The sequence below is a fragment of the Bos mutus genome, chromosome 5 (assembly GCF_027580195.1).
Source record: "Bos mutus isolate GX-2022 chromosome 5, NWIPB_WYAK_1.1, whole genome shotgun sequence".
Taxonomy (NCBI): Eukaryota; Metazoa; Chordata; class Mammalia; order Artiodactyla; family Bovidae; genus Bos; species Bos mutus.
Genome location: NC_091621.1, coordinates 9,815,925 through 9,836,323, shown reverse-complemented (window position 1 = coordinate 9,836,323; position 20,399 = coordinate 9,815,925). Strand labels below are relative to the sequence as shown.

Below are 20,399 nucleotides of genomic sequence, written 5' to 3'. Positions count from 1 at the left end.
AGTTGAACGACAAATAACATTGTATTGACTATAAAATACCATTGATTGTAAGATGCATCTTGATTTTGATGGTGCAAAAAGTCATTTGCTAGTATCCCTCAGTTTTTCAGCTAATATTTTTGGTTGCATATCATGTGCTAGGTCTTATACTGAATCCTGGGATTACAAACAGAAACAAGATGTGCTTATGAAGGGAAGATTTAGATATTAAATTGCTGCTATACTCCCTTTGAAATAATTCTAAGAGAATTTGGGGAAATAAACAAAATCTTTTTCCTAAAACTTTATAGGATCCTCATGTATTTTCCTGAACCACTGCCGCTCAAATAATTTTGTTTGTCTTTGGGTACTTTTAAGTTTTGCGACTCCTGCTTGCCTCTGGTGGTATATATTCCTTGTCTTTCTTTGCCTTTGGAATTTTTAAAAAATGTGTTTATTTCTTACTACAGCAGATTGGAATGGGCTCTTTTTTTTCCTCCAGGTTTGTCTAGACTAACAATGGTGTTGATATAGTTTTTAATTTGATATAGTTAAGACTTGCCTCAAATAAACTTCAGTGAGTTTAATATATTTTAGGAAATTATCTGCTTTTAAAAATCAAGAAAGAACTAGATTCCCTTGATGTTACCTATATTTATGCCTCTTTTTTAGAAAACTTAAAAAATTTTTTACTTAAAAGCAATCACAGACCTACAACTAATTGTTAAGTGCTGAACCATTTGAAAATAGGTTGCAGATCTTGTGCCCCCTTACTTCCAAACCTCAGTAGTATATTTCTCATGTGCAAGGACTTCCTGCTGTAAAACCACCATGAAATCATCAGAGTCAGGATGTTGACTGACTTGGTGCAGTTGGTGCAGTACCGCCGTCTAATATTCAGACCACTTTCAAATATTGCCAGTTGTCCAGTAGTGTCCAGTTCAGAATCACATGTTGCGTTTAGTTGTGTCCCTTCTTCTCTATCAGTCCAGAGCAGTATCTCAGTCTTTGCTTTAATGACCTTGACACTTTTGAATATTATAGACCAATTATTTTGTAGAATGTCCCTCAATTTAGATTTACCTGATATTTCTCGTGATTAGATTGAGGTTATGCATCCTGGCAGGAATATCACAGAGGGATGCTGTTTCATCTCACTACATCCCATCAAGTGGCATACGATTTTGATTTGTCCCATTATTGATCATATTCACTTGTGTCACTTAGTTAAGTTGCTGCCTGATAAGTTTCTAACTGTGAAATTACTCTTTCTTTCTTTGTAATAAGTATTTCTGTGGAAGTTCTTTGAAACTATATGAAAATCTCATCCCTCATCAGAATTCCAGTTTATTCATTTATTTGTATCTGTGTGAACTCAGAGTTGTCCATTTTGTTCAGTATAATTCCCTTACATCATTATTTTGATGCTCAAATAGTTCTTAATTTAGCCAGCAGAAGTCCCTTCAAGTTGACTTCTGGGTCCTTTTGCATGTCTCCATCATTCTTTAAGTGCTTCTTTGCTTTCTGGTAAAAGATACTCCATTCATACACCATAGAGTTCATTCTAATTTACTCTCAGTCCATAGTTATACCTCTCTTTTTTGGCAGGAAGAAACCTGGCTCCAACTTGATAAATCCTCATGTCTCCCATCGTTACTGCCACCTTTCCCTAAGTTGATGCCCCTCTTGGCTCAGCTGGGTTCTGACACCCTGCACTGGGACGTTCCCCCACTGTCCCCAGTGGACACCCTCCTTACCTTGCCTGGGGTCTGACCCTGTGCTTGGGGCTGTACCCATGTGTAGTAGATACCCTGTCACCTCACTCGAGCTGTGATCCTCTGTTTCTCCCCTCCTGTGAGAACTCCTTCACCACTTGGACTCTGATACCCTTTCCTCAATTGAAATTTAGCACAGTCTTTTCTCTCAATAATTCTATATTAAAAGTACATCTAATTGTATTTTAAAATTTGCAAGTGTTGGTTTGATAGCATGTTTATGTCAGTTTTTATTTTAAACCAGGGGTTGACCAGTTAGTAAATATTTTTGACTTCGTGAGTTGGTAGGTAGAATTGAAGCTATTATGTAGGTGCTTATATAACTACCATTTTAAAATGTAAAAATCATTTTTAGCTTGTGGGCCTTGAAATAGCAGGTGATGGACCAGATTATATAGGTTTTTTAGGTAACACTGTTGTTAGGATTTAAAGTTTATAAAATGCCATCTGTGCACTCATTCATTTATTTGTCCATTATTCAACAAATATTCTTAGGCCCACAAGTGTGTTAGTCGCTCAGTCATGTCCAATTCTTTACGACCCCATGGACTGCAGCCTGCCAGGTTCCTCTGTCCATAGAATTCTCCAGGCAAGACTTCCCTTCTCCAGGGGATCTTCCCAACCCAGAGATCAAACTCAGGTCTTCTACATTCTACAAAGATGTATTATTAACTCAATTTACAACCAAGATGCTGAGACTCTGGTCAGGTAACTTGTTAAACTTACTCAGCTAACAAGTGAAAGAAAAATAATTATGTGTTAACTTTTATCCCTTTGATTTGACAGTAGAATCCATTAGTTAGAGATTCATTTACATTTGTCACAGAATTAAATATGGAAAGTAAGTCAAGTATCTAGACTAATAGTTTGCTTCTAGTTTGTTAACTTTCTCTGAGCTGCTGCAGCTCTGTATACATGTATATTAAATATAGTCTATGATTCATTATTTAAATAAACATTGGAATCCTGACTTTTAACCAGTTGCACCAATTGGTTGATGTTTTCTCTAGGTGTGGTTTGGAGAAGACCTGCCTCTAAGTCCACGGAGTCCTCTGACCCCCAGACATGGGCCAGGTTTGGCTGATGTTTGTCAGTATGATGAGTGGATAGCTGTGAGGCATGAGGCCACCCTGTTGCCCATGCAAGAAGACCTGTCAATCTGGTTAAATGGTTTATTAGGTAAGGCTTTCAAAGATACTCAGAATTATGTTGTCTTACCCAGTAAATGTTTATTGAGAATCTTACTCTTTGTCAAGGAATCATTGTTCCAGAGGTTGGGGATCCTCTAGTGAAGGAAATATTTGATGTCCTTATTTTCACCAAACTTACATTCTATTTTACAGAAGACATTCTGGTTCACTCTGACCCCCAGGGCTTGAATAGTAAGCAAGTTTGAGGCTTAATGGTAGAGGTCAAGTAGTAAAAGCTGTGAATAATCAATGTTTTCATTTTTAATATTAAAAAAAATTTAAGTGTATTGGTCTAATTTGGGAGTCTATATTTCATTGATTTTTTTCCTCCTTAAACTTGTGTAAAGCATGAGATTCTGGGTGGAATATATGCTGTAATTAAAATGATTTCTGTTTCCCTGGTGGCTCAGCTGGTGAAGAATCCAGCTGTAATGTGGGAGACCTGAGTTTGATCCCTAGGTTGGGAAGATCTCCTGAAGAAGGGAACGGCTACCCACTCCAGTATTCTGGCCTGGAGAATTCCATGGACTGTACCATCCATGGGTTTGCAAAGAGCTGGACACAACTGAGCAACTTTGACTTCACTTCTGTTTCTGAAGCTCTGAGGGGCACGGGGATATGAAAGTCAGGAGGAAGTGTTGGGATGGGGAATACATGGCATCTTACTTCTTTACACAGAGGGTGTGAGTGCTCTGAACTTTACCCCCGGGGGCAGGGGGTGGGGGAAATCTCTTTTAAATAACAGAATTTTGTGTAGCCTTCCAAAGTTTTCATGAAAAGGTATACATACATCTCATCTATGGTCTTTCAAGATTATTAAACATACACTAAACATTCAATCTAAAGATCTCATATCAGTTTGAAGATTTGGATAATTTTTTGAAGTTTATTATGTAATAATGCTTCCCAAAAGAGGATTTTAGAGGTGGAAAGCTGGTATTTCCTGAATGCTTGTTATGTTGCTGTTTCATTTTTAAATTGCAACAAAGTCCATCTTATAGAGAATCTTTCCTGTGCATGCAGCTGTAATGTGCAGTGAATCAAAACTGAATAGTGAATATTGAAATATAAAACACTTCAATGTTTTTAAATGAAATACAGTAGATGTCATTTTATTTTTTCTGTGCTTCTATACCACAGATATTTTTGTTTCATTCGACTTTCACTTAATTTGAAAGATAATTCACTTATCTGCTGTTTTAACTGTAATGTCTAAGAGTGAATACCTTGGGTCTGATCTAGTGTTTGTCTAGTGTTTCAGCTATAATCTGATTACATTTAATTAAATTTTAAAAATAAAATTAATTAAATAAATGTTTGAATTTACCATTTTTGGAAGAATCTTAGCTTTGAAATATGTTCTTAGGTATTGAAGTTAAGGCCGAAAGGCTATTGGAAGAACTTGATAATGGAGTGCTGTTATGCCAACTGATTGATGTTCTTCAAAACATGGTGAAAACATGCAACTCTGAAGAACCTGTGGTAAGAAAATGTTTGACAGTAGTGATTTTGTACTTTGGTACATATTGATTTGTTTATGGACACTTTTTATTTCTACAAGATTATAAACTTCCACCTCAACTATATGTAAATCTTGGATAATTTACTTAATATTTTTGAGCATCCGAAAAAAAATTCTCACTTGTAAAATGGAGATATTAACATTTACTTTATAGAATATAGTTTCGAGGAGTCAGCAAAATTAAATGAGATAGTATAGAGATAGTGGTTAGCTTAGTGCCTGGTGTATAGTAAATATGCAATAGCTAGCTCCGCCTGAGAATAACAGTACCTTCCTTATAGGATTACTGTAAGAGTTAAATGAAAAAAGAGGTTATGATGGTTCCTGGCACACAGTTAAGAGCTATCGTCGTCATCATCTTTTTATTCCTTATATACTATCTTGGTGGTAAATTCTATAAGTATTGGTTGAATGAATAAACTTTTCTTAGACAGTTTTCCTCCATTGACCATGAGGTTGTGATTTGAAGTAGATAAGGTTTCCTCTCTTTTTATCAAATACGGATGTTTTCATTCATGGGATGTGACGTTTGTGAGTGTGGGTTCTAAGCATGAGCCTAGTGCTGGTAGAAATATAAAGTAGAACCATCTTTCTGGGAGAAAATAGGTAATATATATCACCTTGAAAATAAAGCATATTGTTTGCTATGTAACATAATTCTAATTCCAGGAATTTATTCTAAAAAAATAACCACAAATTCACAGGAACTATTGTGCAAAAAAAATTTAAGAACAACCTAAATGCTCTTCAGTAAAGAAGTTGTTTAAAATTAATTATGGTACCTAAATAGTAGAATATTATCTGTTCATTAGAAATGACTATTTACCCTCAAGGATGCCTGCAACCTGTCATTAAGTGTGCATATGCGCTTACACAAATCAGACTTCAGAACAGTGTGTTCATGCAGCAGTATGTAGGGATACATATGCTTGTGTACAGAGATGTCTTACTGAAATGTGCATGAGATTTCAGTTGCTACTAACCATCTTTGAATTTGGCAGTGTTGTTTGACTTTTTAATATACATATATAATTAGAAAAACTCAGAAAGTTATTTTAACTCTGGAAAATAATAGCAACAGGAAGGAAATATAAGGAACTGGTAATAGTGGTTATCTCCAGGGAGTGGAAGGAAGTGAGGGGTAGCGGTGGCAGAAAGACATACCCTACTATGCCTGCTGCATTTGAAAAAACCTTATACATGAATTTCTTATTTCAAGTAAAAATTTAAGACAAAACTAGAAACTGCTCAGCATCAGCAGGATTATTTGGTCCAGATAGTAAAAGTAAAAACATAGGATTCTGTACAACTTAGATCATCGATTTTCAAAGATCTTGAATTAAGAATGGGCTACTATTTCATTGGTGAAGTTCTCCTCAAGAAACTCAGAACTGTATTTGTAAATCTGCAAATAAGGAAGTAAGCAAAAATATGTCAGTCTGTAAACCTTTAACAGCAATAATTTTGTGTTTGTATTTATGTTTGAGGAGATGTACTATAAAGATGTGCTTTGGAATTCTCATGTCATTCTTAAAACCTTCTAGAACTAACACCCCAAAAGATGTCCTTTTCATTATAGGAGACTGGAACGCAAAAGTAAGAAGTCAAGAAACACCTGGAGTAACAGGAAAATTTGGCCTTGGAGCACGGAATGAGAAGGGCAAAGGCTCATAGAGTTTGCCAAGAGAATGCTCAGGTCATGGCAAACAACCTCTTCCAACAACACCAGAGAAGACTCTACACATGGACATCACCAGATGGTCAACACCGAAATCAGATTGATTATATTCTTTGCAGCCAAAGATGGAGAAGCTCTGTACAGTCAGCAAAAACAAGACCTGTAGCTGACTGTGGCTCATATCATGAACTTCTTATGAACTCCTTATTGCCAAATTCAAACTTAAATTGAAGAAAGTAGGGAAAACCACTAGACCATTCAGGTATGACCTGAATCAAATCCGTTATGATTGTACAGTGGAAGTGACAAATAGATTCAGGGCATTAGATCTGATAGAGTGCCTGAAGAACTATGGACGGAGGTTCATGACATTGTTCAAGAGGCAGTGATCAAGACCATCCCCAAGAAAAAGAAATGCAGCAAGGCAAAATGGTTGTCTGAGGAGGCCTTACAAACAGCTATGAAAAGAAGAGAAGCAAAAGGCAAAGGAGAAAAGAAAAGATATACACATTTGAATGCAGAGCTCCAAAAAATAGCAAGGAGAGATAAGACTTCCTCAGTGATCAATGCAAAGAAATAGAGGAAAACAATAGAATGGTAAAGACTAGAAATCTCTTGAAGAAAATTAGAAATGCCAAGGGAACTTTTCATGCAAAGATGGGCACAATAAAGGACAGAGATGGTATGGATCTAACAAAAGCAGAAGAGATTAAGAAGAGGTGGCAAGAATACACAGAAGAACTATACAAAAGAGATCTTCATGACCCAGATAATCACCATGGGTGATCACTCACCTAGAGCCAGACATCCTGGAATGTGAAGTCAAGTGGGCCTTAGGAACCATCACAATGAACAAAGCTAATGGAGGTGATGGAATTCTAGTTGAGCTATTTCAAATCCTGGAAGATGATGCTGTGAAAGTGCTGCACTCAATATGCCAGCAAATTTGGAAAACTCAGCAGTGGCCACAGGACAGAAAAGGTCAGTTTTCATTCCAATCCCAAAGAGAGGAAATGCCAAAGAATGCTCAAACTACCACACAGTTGCACTCATTTCATACACTAGCAAAGTAATGCTCAAAATTGTCCAAGCCAGACTTCAACAGTATGTGAACCATGAACTTCCAGATGTTCAAGCTGGATTTAGAAAAGGCAGAGGAACCAGAGATCAAATTGCCAACATCCGCTGGATCATGGAAAGAGCAAGAGGGTTCCAGAAAAACATCTACTTTTGGTTTATTGACTATGCCAAAGCCTTTGACTGTGTGAATCACAAAAAACTGTGGAAAATTCTGAAAGAGATGGAATACCAGACCACCTGACCTGCCTCCTGAGAAATCTGTATGCAAGCCAGGAAGCAACAGTTAGAACTAGACGTGGAACAATGGACTGGTTCCAAATAGGGAAAGGAGTACATCTAGGCTGTTTATTCGGAGAAGGCCATGGCACCCCACTCCAGTACTTTTGCCTGGAAAATCTCATGGGCAGAGGAGCCTGGTAGGCTGCAGTCCATGGGGTCGCTAAGAGTCAGACACGACTGAACGACTTCACTTTCACTTTTCACTTTCATGCATTGGAGAAGGAAATGGCAACCCAGTCCAGTGTTCTTGCCTGGAGAATCCCAGGGACGGTGGAGCCTGATGGGCTGCCATCTCGGGTCGCATAGAGTCGGACACAACTGAAGCGACTTAGCAGCAGCAGCAGGCTGTTTATTGTCACCCTGCTTATTTAACTTATATGCAGAGTACATCATGAGAAATGCTGGACTGGATGAAGCACAAGCTGGAATCAAGATTGCTGGGAGAAATATCAATAATCTCAGATATGCAGATGACACCACGCTTATGGCAGAAAGTGAAGAACAACTAAAGAGCCTTTTGATAAAAGTGGAAGAGGAGAGTGAAAAATTTGGCTTAAAACTCAACATTCCGAAAAGTAAGATCATGGCATCCAGTCCCATCACTTCATGGCAAATAGATGGGGAAACAGTGAAAACAGTGGAAGACTATTTTGGGGGGCTCCAAAATCATTGTAGATGGTGACTGCAGTCATAAAATTAAAAAGCAGAGACATTACTTTACCAACAAAGGTCCATCTAGTCAAAGCTATGGTTTTTCCAGTAGTCATGTATGGATGTGGGAGTTGGACTATAAAGAAAGCTGAGTGCCAAAGCATTGATACTTTTGAACTGTGGCGTTGGAGAAGGCTCTTGAGAGTCCCTTGGACTGCCAGGAGATCCAACCAGTCCATCCAAAAGGAAATCAGTCCTGAATATTCATTGGAAGGACTGATGCTGAAGCTGAAACTCCAATACTTTGGCCACCTGATGTGAAGAACTGACTCATTGGAAAAGATCCTGATGCTGGGAAAGATTGAAGGCATGGGGGAGAAGTGGACGACAGAGGATCAGATGGTTGGATGGCATCACCAACTCAATGGAGATGAGTTTGAGTCAACTCTGAGAGTTGCTGATGGACAGGGTGCCTGGCATGCTACAGTCCATGGGGTCACAACGAGTCAGACATGACTGAGTGACTGAACTGAACTGCTAATTTTGACCAGATTGTTTTCCTAGAAATGACTTTGTAGAATATATTGGGTTGGCCAAAAAGTTCATTTGAGTTTTTCTGTACCATCTTACGGAAAACCCCAAACAAACCTTTTGGCCAACTCAATACTTATTAAATAAAGTAAAATGGCAATACTTATTAAATGAAGCAAAATAAAGCAAAAATAATTTTTGAAGATGCATTTCTACCTAGTGCTATATAATCTTTAGCTATCTTCAAGGGACTAAACATTTATTAATGCCCATTTTAATATCCATATTAAAATGGATATCTAATGAAAATATTCTTGATACCTGTTTGAAATTATTCTTTTGTCTTTTCCAGAATTTTCCAATGAGAAAAGTGCCCTGTAAGAAAGATGCTGCATCTGGTTCATTCTTTGCTAGAGACAATACTGCTAACTTCCTTCACTGGTGCAGGCACATTGGGGTTGATGAGACTTACCTCTTTGAATCTGAAGGTTTAGGTAAATGTTGTAGTCATATTTAATGTTTAATAGGATATTTTTGAGGTTTCCCTGGTGGCTCAGACGGTAAAGTGTCTGCCTTCAATATGGGAGACCTGGGTTCGATCCCTGGGTGGGGAAGATCCTCTGGAGAAAGAAATAGCCAACCCACTCCAGTACTCTTGCCTGGAAAATTCCATGGACAGAGGAGCCTTGTAGGCTATAGTCTATGGGGTCACAAAGAGTCAGACCGACTGAGTGACTTCACTTCTTCTTCAAATGATCTTGATGATCTTCTCTGGTTCCTTTAGTCTGGCCTCAGGTGACCATATCCAGTGATACTGACATCTTCTGTTTGTTGGGTTTTAACAAACATATTTTAACAACAAGGGTATTTTTGGAGAAGGAAATGGCAACCCACTCCAGTGTTCTTGCCTGGAGAATCCCAGGGACAGCGGAGCCTGGTGGGCTGCCATCTATGGGGTCGCACAGAGTCAGACACGACTGAAATGACTTAGCAGCAGCAGCAGCAGGATATTTTTGTATGCCTCACTTCTAGTTTTTCTTTCCAAATAAGAACTCAAATGCCACATCTCATTTTCCTAGAAAAAATTTATGTTCTAAATAGATGTGAAACAATCGGAGAATCAGATTCCAAATCAAATACATGATTAAACTTTTCATTTATAGTTATAAATCCTATATATCTAGAATGGCCTAGACAGACTTTACTTCCTAAATGAGTTGGCTGTGGGAAAGTTCTGGACTAATGCTTATTAACTAATTAATGTTTTAATCAAGAATTACTCAACAAAGTCTAAATTACTGGTAATCTCTCTTTGACCATATAATTACAGAAATAACAGAAGGTCAAATGATGCACACTCATGGTGTTTAGATTTACCTCATAAACAGAAGCTGCCAACTTGGTTATCTAAATGGATTAATGTTTTTGACAATTCATTTTAAAAAGTCATGCTCTACTGGAGAATTATTGATTTTTTTCTCATTTCGTTTAAGTCAACGGAAGCGTCTCTGCAGTGACCAAACTGAAAGCTATCTAAGATTTTTACTTGACTGTCTGTATATTCCCTCAAAGTATTTGTGTATGTATAATTGCCTGTTTAATTTGCCCCTTAAAATATGTGGTCTTATTTTTTCACAGTTTTGCACAAAGATCCAAGACAGGTGTATCTTTGTCTTCTTGAAATTGGTCGAATTGTCTCAAGGTATGTATTCCACAATATTTCAGGCTTGTGCAAAGTCATAAAGATGTTTTAGGCTACTTTATTTTATCTAGGATACTATTTTCTCTAAGTGAAAATAATTTTTAATTGGAATAAAGTAACTTATTTTTTTTTCTTTCTTTTTGTTCCTTAAGTAACTGTTCACATGAGCTGTGTCAACATTTGCTTGTTCATATAGCTTGCCTTTATTTAATATTAAACTATAAGAGTGGGCACTTAGATTTTTTTAGGTTAAGAGTAGAATAAGAGCATGCAACCTTTAAGCAGTTCAAAGTGAGGCAAGTCCTTTGAATACAAAGAGGGTTTGATAAGAAGGCCAAGGTTTGGTATTCTCCATACCTAGTTCAATTCTATCTTCACTCATGAGCTGATTTTTAAAGGTACCTTTAGGATCCCAGATTGAATATTGGGAGCATTCAGTAACCCAAATACATATGCTGTGGTGTAAAGGTGATAATCTGAATTTTTGGCAGTCTAAGAGACATTAAAAAGCATTTCCAGATGTTCCGATGAAACTATTGGTGGAAGAGTCATACAGACTTTATTTAAAATTAAAAGAAACCTGTTGTGATATACATGTAAGTACTTGCCTCAGACTTCACTTGATTGATGAGATCTCATAATTGATTTTCAGATATGGGGTTGAGCCACCAGTATTAGTAAAACTTGAGAAAGAAATTGAACTAGAAGAGACTTTACTTAATACTTCTGGGCCTGAAGATTCCATCAGCATTCCAAAATCGTGTTGTCAGCATGAAGAGCTGCACGAAGCTGTAAGTAACTGTCACACTTTCTTTCAACTGTGATGCGTCAGTCTCATAATTTGCCAGAAGTGTTCCTCTTTCATTTTTAGTGTAATTGAAAAGGGGAAAAAAACATAGCACAAATGTAAGTGTTTATTGCACTGTTATTTGTAAGGGTGAAAAATTGGAAGCAATATAAATACTCTCAAATTGGACATTGGTTAGGTAAATTAGGATTCATTATCTTTACAGAATAATCATTTTATGTGATCATTATGAAGACCATATAGCAATAAGAAAAATGTTTATTTTGTATAAAGTATGTATCAGAACAAGGAGAATGAAAATAATGGATGTTAAGGTAGAGACTTCACAGATGATTTTAATTTCTTTAGCTATTTAATGTTAAAATGTTAGTTATGCAATAGATTAAAACCAGAGGAGAACATTTTTTTTAGTCACAGTATTTACTATTTCACTTAAATTCACCACCTTATTTATATTGTGGGTTAGTGCTAATTTGTACTGCTGAATATAAGTGGAGTTTGGTATTTTGAACAAAGAAAATAAGTGACCTTTAGTCTTGTTATGAAAACTAAAAGAAAACACATTTCTTGAAACCTGTATGTGCTGTATGAATATATTCAATGTCCACCTATACATACGTGATCTGCCAAGATCTTAGGATCATGTCTAAAATAGGGAGCAATTATTATCTGATTCATTTTTTTGAGTGCTGTGAAGAAGTATAGAACTGCAGTTCTGTGTACCTAAGAAACTTTAATGGATAGAAAATAATGACTGAAATAATTACCTCCTTTCAAATTACTTTTTTATCTGATTTATAAATGGTTTAAATAATTATAAATCCTTTCCCCAAGTTCAGATTATTTTTAGCTATCCTTTGATGTGGTATGTATGTGTGTGTATGAATGTGTGTACATATACATGCACACATATACCCAGGCTGTCAACAAGATAAACTTGATTGAATGGCATATGAAAATCAGTTCTGTTTATAATCATGCTATTTTGTTAAATGAATGATGTTGAGAGATAAATCCAGACACTTCTGATTGGGCCCCAGATGAATCCATAAGTGTCATCTTGGGTAGATAATTAAGACAGTCATAAATTTCTGTTAGTGCTCAGCTACACTGAGTATATCTGAAGAGATTTTCTTTAATATCATGTCTGTATTCAGTTAACTGAATTTGTTTAGATATACTCTGTATGACAAGTAGTTGAGAAAAATAAACATGGTCTTGATTTTTCAAAAGTGTCATTTTAGGAGAACAAAATATTTTCCATAGTGGCTGATATGTGACTTTTTTTCAAGTCATACATATCTCAGGAAATATTTTCATTGAGTCAATTCATTTTAATTTCCATGTTTTGAATATAGAATTCCTAAATTTTTATTTCAGTTTTTACCATTTGTAAGATATTTACTGTAGCTAAAAATTCTGTAAACCCCTTGAGAAGTAGAGGTAGTTCAACTCATCTCCATAGCAGACTATTTGAAACAAAGCAAGTATTTTTAGAAAAATGTCTCTTGAGTTGAAATTTTTAGAATTTACCCTGTCTTAGGTGAATAGACATAAATACGTATATGTGTATTTTAACAGTAACTTTGGAACATATCTGAATATTCCCCCATAGTATTACTGTAGCATAGCATTAGGGGGCAAGTGAAAATTCTAGGTTAAACTTTATCTGACATGTATGTGTGTATGTGTGTGTGTGTGTATATATATATATATATATATATATATATATACATAATATACTTTTTAATTCTTTATTCTGTTGGCTTTCTTGGCTTTAAATTTTGTTGTTGTGGTTTAGTCACTCAGTTGTGTTTGGCTCTTTGCGACTCCATGGACTGTAGCCCACCAATCTCCTCTGTCCATGAGATTTCCCAGGCAGGAATCCTGAAGTGGGTTGCCAATTCCTTCTCCCTGACTTGACATATGTTAATTCAGGTCTTAAAACAATTCAAGCTTAGTCATGAACTCATACATTTCTTACGATCTAATGAATGTGTTTTGAATTGACTTCACTGTGTGCACATTCACAAACCTTTTCTGGTGATCAGTGAGTACACAATGAGTCTGGCTACACTTGGGCAGAGAGCGAGAGAGAGACTCAATACTTCATCACTGCTAACTTTTATTAGATTAGTGAATGTCTCAGATGGTAAAGAATCTGCCTGCAATGCAGGAGACCCAGGTTTGATCCCTGGGCTGGGAAAATCCCCTGGTGAAGGAAATGGCAACCCACTCTAGTATGCATGCCTGGAGAATTCCACAGACAGAGGAGCCTGGAAGGCCACAGTCCATGGGGTAGCAAAGAGTCAGACATGACTGAGCTACTAACACACTCAGAAGATTAGAGATAATAGTTGAACTGTCTTTAAATTTTTATCTTTGAGTTTGATTTTTCCCAGCTATCAAATAACCTTACATTTTAATGTTAAAGTAGTTTTGGCATAAGTCTTAAATCTTTTTATTTATTTTTAATCTTAGGTTAAGCACATTGCTGAAGACCCTCCTTGTAGTTGTTCTCATCGGTTTTCTATTGAATACTTATCTGAAGGACGATATCGACTAGGAGATAAAATACTTTTTATAAGAGTAAGTCCACCATTTACATCCTATCACACTCAGATCTTTTTTAAAAATTAATTCTCATTAAAGTATAGTTGATTTACAATGTTGTGTTAGTTTCTGCTGTACAGCAAAGTGCATCAGTTATACGCATACATATATCCACTCTTTTTTTAAGATTCTGTTCCCATATAGGACATTAGAGAGCATTGAGTAGAGTCCCTGTGCTATGTAGTAGGTTCTTATTAATCTATTTTTATATATAGTAGCCTATATATATGTCAGTTCCAATATCCCAATTTATATCCCCACCCCTCCCCACGTTCAGATCTTGTTTTGAGCAACTAACCATAGGGATAGCTAAGACTATTTAGACTTTGGATATAATTGGGGGAAAAAATATCTTTGAATACCTCAGATAACTTATTTCATTTTCAGACTTCCTAAGAAGGAATAGTTTTCTATCATAAGAAGAAAGAAACAAAATCAGAACATCTAATAAGATTAAATGTCAGTAAGAAGAAAAATAAATAGAAATATTGTAGTTGATAATAACATAAGACTTTGAGTTTTAAGTATGAAGCCTTTTTTTTGCTGACACAGTATCAGCATCTATACTGATAGCTAATATACATGCTCATTTTCTTCCTTTATCCCTTCTGCAATCTGTTATTGATTAATTGTCCCTGTTGCTGATAAGGAGATTCAAGTTTTACCTGTTTAGCATTCTGTCCACTTCTGATATAAGAGCTGTTTTATTCCCAAGTTAGGGATGTAATATAAAAGTATGTAAAAAAATCCAATTTCATTACCCACATTTTCTTTGATTTCATATATTATCATTAGATCCCCATACCCCACTCAGCTCACCCAGAAATAGGTCTTTTAATTAACTTTCTTTTCTTAAGCAGTATGATGCAGTGACAGTGTACAGAGCGTGGGATTTGGAGTTAAAATTTGCAGAGAAGTCTCATACAATTGTGCTGATTTGCCTGTTGAATGAATAGGGGCCTGAGGTCCAGCTTAGGCTGCGCTGGCAGACCCAAGATGTACCATTTCTGCATGAAGGCACCATTTGGGGTTGGCAGCCTGGTGAATGTGAGGCCAGGCCAAGTTGGTGATTTGGGACAGTTTCCTTAATCTCTCAGAGCCATTAGTTCCTCATCTGCAGAGAAGAACTAGAAATAGTTTATATCAAAGTTTTGGAAAGATTACATTGATATAATTCCTATGAATCTAATTTATTAAATTCTAAAGTATAAGATTTGGTTATTTTTATTGTTGTTTTGCAGTTTATCAGTATTTTTTCTCTATTATGAGGCTTTTTTTTCCTCTTCTCCCTCTTCTTTACTATCTCTACTCCTTTCTTCCTTCAATAGTGAATTCTCTACTGAGCAGTGTTCTCCTTGTAGTTTTGCACTTAGTAATTTGGATTTTTAGGATGTAAGCTGTGTGTAAATATCTTCTTACAAACTGGAAGACTCTTGTTAGTGTCATGATTCAGTATGAATTAAATTTTAATAATACAAGAAAGAGACTGTCAATTTATAGTGAAGCTGTTGGCAAATGCACTGCATTTCATAGTCACAGACACCACAGACTGTGACTGCTAATAAATTATGGCTGCCCCCTACAGTTTTACAGCTTTGTTTTGTGCTTTCTTTTGGGGGAAAGATGCTTCACGGAAAACATGTCATGGTCCGTGTCGGTGGAGGCTGGGATACTCTTCAAGGATTTTTGCTTAAATATGACCCCTGTCGAATATTACAATTTGCTACGCTAGAACAGAAAATTCTAGCATTTCAAAAAGGAGTTTCCATTGAAAGTGTGCCTGATTCGCCTGCCAGAACACCTCAGCCTCCTGAAATGAATCCTTTGTCAGCAGTTAGCATGTTTCAGAAACAAAACTCGAAACTTGGCACACCGGTTGGTATTCCAAGGGGCAAAGAGAAGCAGGTACATCTGCCAGCCGCGTTGCCGTCAGCGTCTTCCCTGAAAGGAGGGAATCTGGCCCCTAGGTCAGTCCGTTCTAAATTGGCAAATTCTCCAGCAGCGTCTTCTCATCTCAAACTCATGTCTTCAAAGGGCATAACAAAGAAACCACAGGCTCCTTCTAACAGTGCATCATCTTCACATGCTTCTTTAAATCCAGTGGGTAAAAGCACTTTTTCACCAGCTTTCTCAAGAGCAGCACCTTGTGTATCTGAGTCGTTGAGAAAATGTATCTCATCACCCAGTACTCCTAAGACCAAGCGTGTTCCGGCCCAGAAGTCAAGAGATGTGCCTGAGTCTACACTTCTGCCAAATAAGTGTTCTGGAAAAACTGAACCAAAGCATTTGAAACACAATCATGTACCTTCCAGGGATCATGCAGTCTCTCCCTCAGCTACACATTTAAATTCATCATTAAAGTGTCCAAAGCTACCTAAGGCACATCTGCATGTGAGGCCTAACCCTTCTTCCTTCCAGTCCCCTGCAAAAGTGACAACAACCAGTTCCAAAACTGTCATCAGGAGTCTGGAAACACGGGCTCAGCCCCATGGTAGAGCTCCGCAAGCCCAGAAACCTAAGTCGGCCCTGAATTTAAACCAGCCACTTCCTATATCCTCAGTTGCTCCTACAAAAGCTGCACAGAAATTGAAAGATAAGAATATGGTTTCAGTTGCCAAAAAGCAGCCTCAAAATAAAAGCACGTCCCAGAAGACAGGAACAAGCGCCTCCAGGTCCCCGGGCCGTACCCCACTCTCCATCGTGAGTCTTCCCCAGTCTTCTGCCAAAACACAACCTGAACCAAAGTCAGTACAGACTGCCACCAAGAGCCAGTGCTCAGCTGCTGGGCCTCCCAAAAGTGGCAAAGCCCCAGCTTCAACCAGGAAACCACCCTCATCTGGCAAGGAGACGGTTAGTGCAGATGAAAAACCTTCTGCTAAAAAGAAGGAAGATGATGACCATTATTTCGTTATGACGGGAAGTAAGAAACCTAGAAAATAAATATAATGTGTCATTCTAAGAAAACAAGAGAAGAGAAAGAGAGTGAATGTGTTAACTTCACATCCTAAAAGGTTTCTCCTGTTTGTGTTTATCCAAATAGGTTCAGACATTAAGTACAATAAGAGGGGGTAGAGGCTGGGCCCAGGAGAAGTCTCATCAGAACTCACATACCTGAATTCACCACCAGGAGGTTCTTACTAGTTATAGACATTTATACCATTTTCCATCTGTGACATTTTTGTTAAGGTCTCCCTACTAAGGGAAACATAAAGTCAAATAACACTACTAGGACTGTACCCATGGTTGCTGTATTTTGAGTATGTGTTAAAATATGGCGGTTATTACCTGCTGATAGCAATAGAGGTGCTTTATTATGTTTTGTGTTATAATTTAAAAGGAACGGTTTGGCACTTGTCTTGGCACCTGGTTTAGGTTCCTGATCAGGATTGTTGGAAGGAACAATACCGAGTACTGATGGCTGGTGCACGTTTGCTTGCTGTTACACTGGATGTGGGAGAATTGTTACTACTTAAAAATTTTTTAAGCTTTGCAAATCAGAAAGAACTGATTTTTAAACTGACTTATATTAACATCAGTGATATTTTGTTACCAGTATTTTTGGTAAAAAAAACAAATTAAGATATAAAAATTGAAATTTGGAAAAAAAGTTCATGTATTATTTATAAGAACTTATATTTTTGATGGACATTGTGCAATGTGAAAGGAGAAACTTAGTAGTTCTAGCATATTAGAAATATTTTTTAATAATGCTATTTTCTATGAGTGCAGATGACAGTTTTTACATTAAAATAATGTTAACATCAAAATTATATTTTTACAATCTCAAAATTAAGGTGATAGTGAAAAAGTGGTGCTGCATAAAAATTCTATCATGTGATTTTTATTTTTCTTTATAGTAATACCCATTTTAATTAGTTTTCCAGTTACCTTTTCTTCAATCAAGTCATGCTGCCTTCAGTTTTCCAATGTCAAATGGATAGTCAATATCTACCGTTTTCTGTTCTGTAGGCAGATTCTCGAAAGAACTTAGCCACATAATGTAATGACTACATAGACTCCATCAATCTAATGTATTTGTAAATAATATGTTTTTAAAGAGATTGTGCCTATTTAAAAAAATTATTAATGTACTTTCAGAAGTTTTAGGGATGTGTTTAATAACTACAGTATTATCAGTTATTCCATATTGAGGTTTATGTTTCCCTATTTTAAACTAAAATGTGTTTCTAAAGAAAAATAATGGTTCACACAAATATACAATCATAGAATAGCCATCTTTAGCTGACTACTAATGTTTATAGATTATAAAGCATGAAACTTTTGTATAAAACTAAGTGATCTTTTGTCTGAGGAATAAAGACAAAAGTTATATGCAAGCTAGTTTTTGAAATAATTGATGCTTCTCATAAAAGAGATGGTCACCACAATAGTTAGTTTCACTGTTGGTCTGGGCATTGAGGGAGATAATATTTACATCTTTGGAAAGTGAAGTCAGGATTCAAGAAGTACTAGAAGCTTTACATTTCTAGTGATAAGAAATATTTACTGTATCTTTCAAAAAGGAAGAATTTTACCTTCAGGAAGGTGTTTATTTCTTTGTAAGAGCAAACAGTGCTTCTATATCAGTAACATCAGGAATAAAATTGACATGTGGCACAAATCCCAAGAAATAGTTTTTATTTTTTTCAATTGGAAATTAATTCATAAATAGTCCTATTTTCATCAGACCACTGATAGTAGGAATTTCTAATTCCTATAATTCTGTTTTAATTTCACACTTTGATGCAGTGAGAATATTCTTGAAATACTCATTTTATCCAATATTCAGGGTCAGAAAATTTCTCCATTTATATCTGCATTGGATGAATTTTTATTTATAGCTTACTCTTCCAAAATAAAGCTGTTTTTTTTTTAAAGTAAGCAATGGCTGAAAGATAATTCCTTCAAATATATTTTGATATACTCTTAAAAGACCTAGTGTTTCTAACTGTTTTCACAGTGTTAAAAGTACATTGTTGAAGTTGGGAAGAAATTTTCATTTCTTAATAATAGTGCATGATTTCCTTTTTGTTTAATAAAGTGAATATTAAGCTTAAAGTACTGAAGTACCTGGAAGAAGAAATAATGTATACTTCCAAGAAAGAATGGAATGTTTTTCCATTGCTTTAATTTGTTATTATGAATAACATATCAAATTAACCTTTAGGGGAAAATGAAATGCTGACTATTTTTGCATTGTTTGAGCCTTACAGTAGGTGCTTAAAACTTAAATCTTCAAAATGTTTTGATAAATTAGATGATCTCTAACTTTCTTCTTCATACTAAATTTACAATGCTTAAAGGATAAGGGAAATTTTTTGAGAAAAAGATTGCCATAACCTCTGTGATGTATAGCTGATATAAAAATCTATTAACTTTTTAAAAAGCCATCAGTAACAATTGTCAAGATACAGTCTTGTATCCAGGTTTGCATACTGACTCCAATTGAATCCAAATTTATGTATATTTTCTTGGACTGGTGATGTTTGTATCAGATTTTAACTTAAATATATTTTCTCAAGTATTAAAATTTAACATATATACCAAGTCCTCAATTTACTTTTTTGTGTGTTCTGAGTATATTCTGATCACTTGGTTCATGTGAGAAATTGCATATATGATGCAACTAAGACCCAATGCAGCCAAATGAATAAATAAATATTAAAAAAAAATAGTGTTGGTGTTGATTTATCTTAAAAGAAGTGTGTATGGTGATGAAGTGATTTAAGAGTTTACAATGATAAAACATTAATATATAATATTCTTAATTGTCTGCATTCTGCCAGGCACGATATTTATTGCATGGTGTTGGCATGTAGTGTGTTATCTTTTACAATTAACCTCTTGTGGCTAGTCTTTTATGGTTTCATATAATACACTATATATATAATATCTAATTTGACCAGCTTTCTTAAATTACTTTTATTAAATTATTTCACAAATTATAATGAATGTAGTAGAATGGATTAATGTTGGGTGTGATTGTTGAGGACCTCTAGTGGTCAAATGTGGCATTATTGAAACACTTTTATCAACTTAAATCACTGTTTTCTACAACTTCTCTCGAGTTACCGGAGATAGAGGAATAGGACAGTCATCACATTCAAGAACCTTGGGTTTATACACCACTGTGAAACTCATGAAGCACTTTCAATTACATTAACATCCAGTCTTCTGAACAGTTCCATAAGGTAGTATTATCTTCTTTAGAATATAAACACCATAAAGACAGGAATTGCATCTGTTTTGTTTACCAGTGTTTTCCAAAGCCTAAGCCAATGCTTGGCACATAGTAGACATTCAGTAAATATTTGTTAATGAAAAAATGAATGAACTCTTTTTTTATAGATGAGGAAACTAAGGCTCAAGATAATTGACAGTAGTAAATATAAAAATATCCTAGTAGGATTGCTTAATTGAATTTTAATTAAAGGATAATTTTACTTTTACCTATTTATAATTTTACACAAACTTGATTTGTTCTTTGTGTTAATTTGATAAAATAGGAATTTAGTGGCATCTTTTAAAAAAATCTGTTGGAATATCACATCCTCTGTTTTCTTTCTTTCTTTAATTGGTTTTGATTTACTC

At 35.8% G+C, this 20,399-nt stretch overlaps 1 protein-coding gene across 5 annotated transcripts in view; it reads left to right on the top strand.

Moving 5' to 3' along the window:
* Nucleotides 1-20,160, top strand: part of GAS2L3 (growth arrest specific 2 like 3) — a 37,850-nt gene extending 17,690 nt beyond the window's left edge. For all 5 annotated transcript variants that reach the window (XM_070370281.1, XM_070370283.1, XM_070370284.1 and 2 more), the window contains 7 exons: nucleotides 2,765-2,933; nucleotides 4,311-4,426; nucleotides 9,038-9,179; nucleotides 10,324-10,387; nucleotides 11,040-11,178; nucleotides 13,677-13,784; nucleotides 15,432-20,160. In XM_070370281.1, the coding sequence (XP_070226382.1) occupies nucleotides 2,765-2,933; nucleotides 4,311-4,426; nucleotides 9,038-9,179; nucleotides 10,324-10,387; nucleotides 11,040-11,178; nucleotides 13,677-13,784; nucleotides 15,432-16,748 (2,055 nt within the window). In that variant the 3' untranslated portion in view covers nucleotides 16,749-20,160. The remainder of the gene's footprint in view (nucleotides 1-2,764; nucleotides 2,934-4,310; nucleotides 4,427-9,037; nucleotides 9,180-10,323; nucleotides 10,388-11,039; nucleotides 11,179-13,676; nucleotides 13,785-15,431) is intronic.
* Nucleotides 20,161-20,399: the final 239 nt, after the last annotated feature.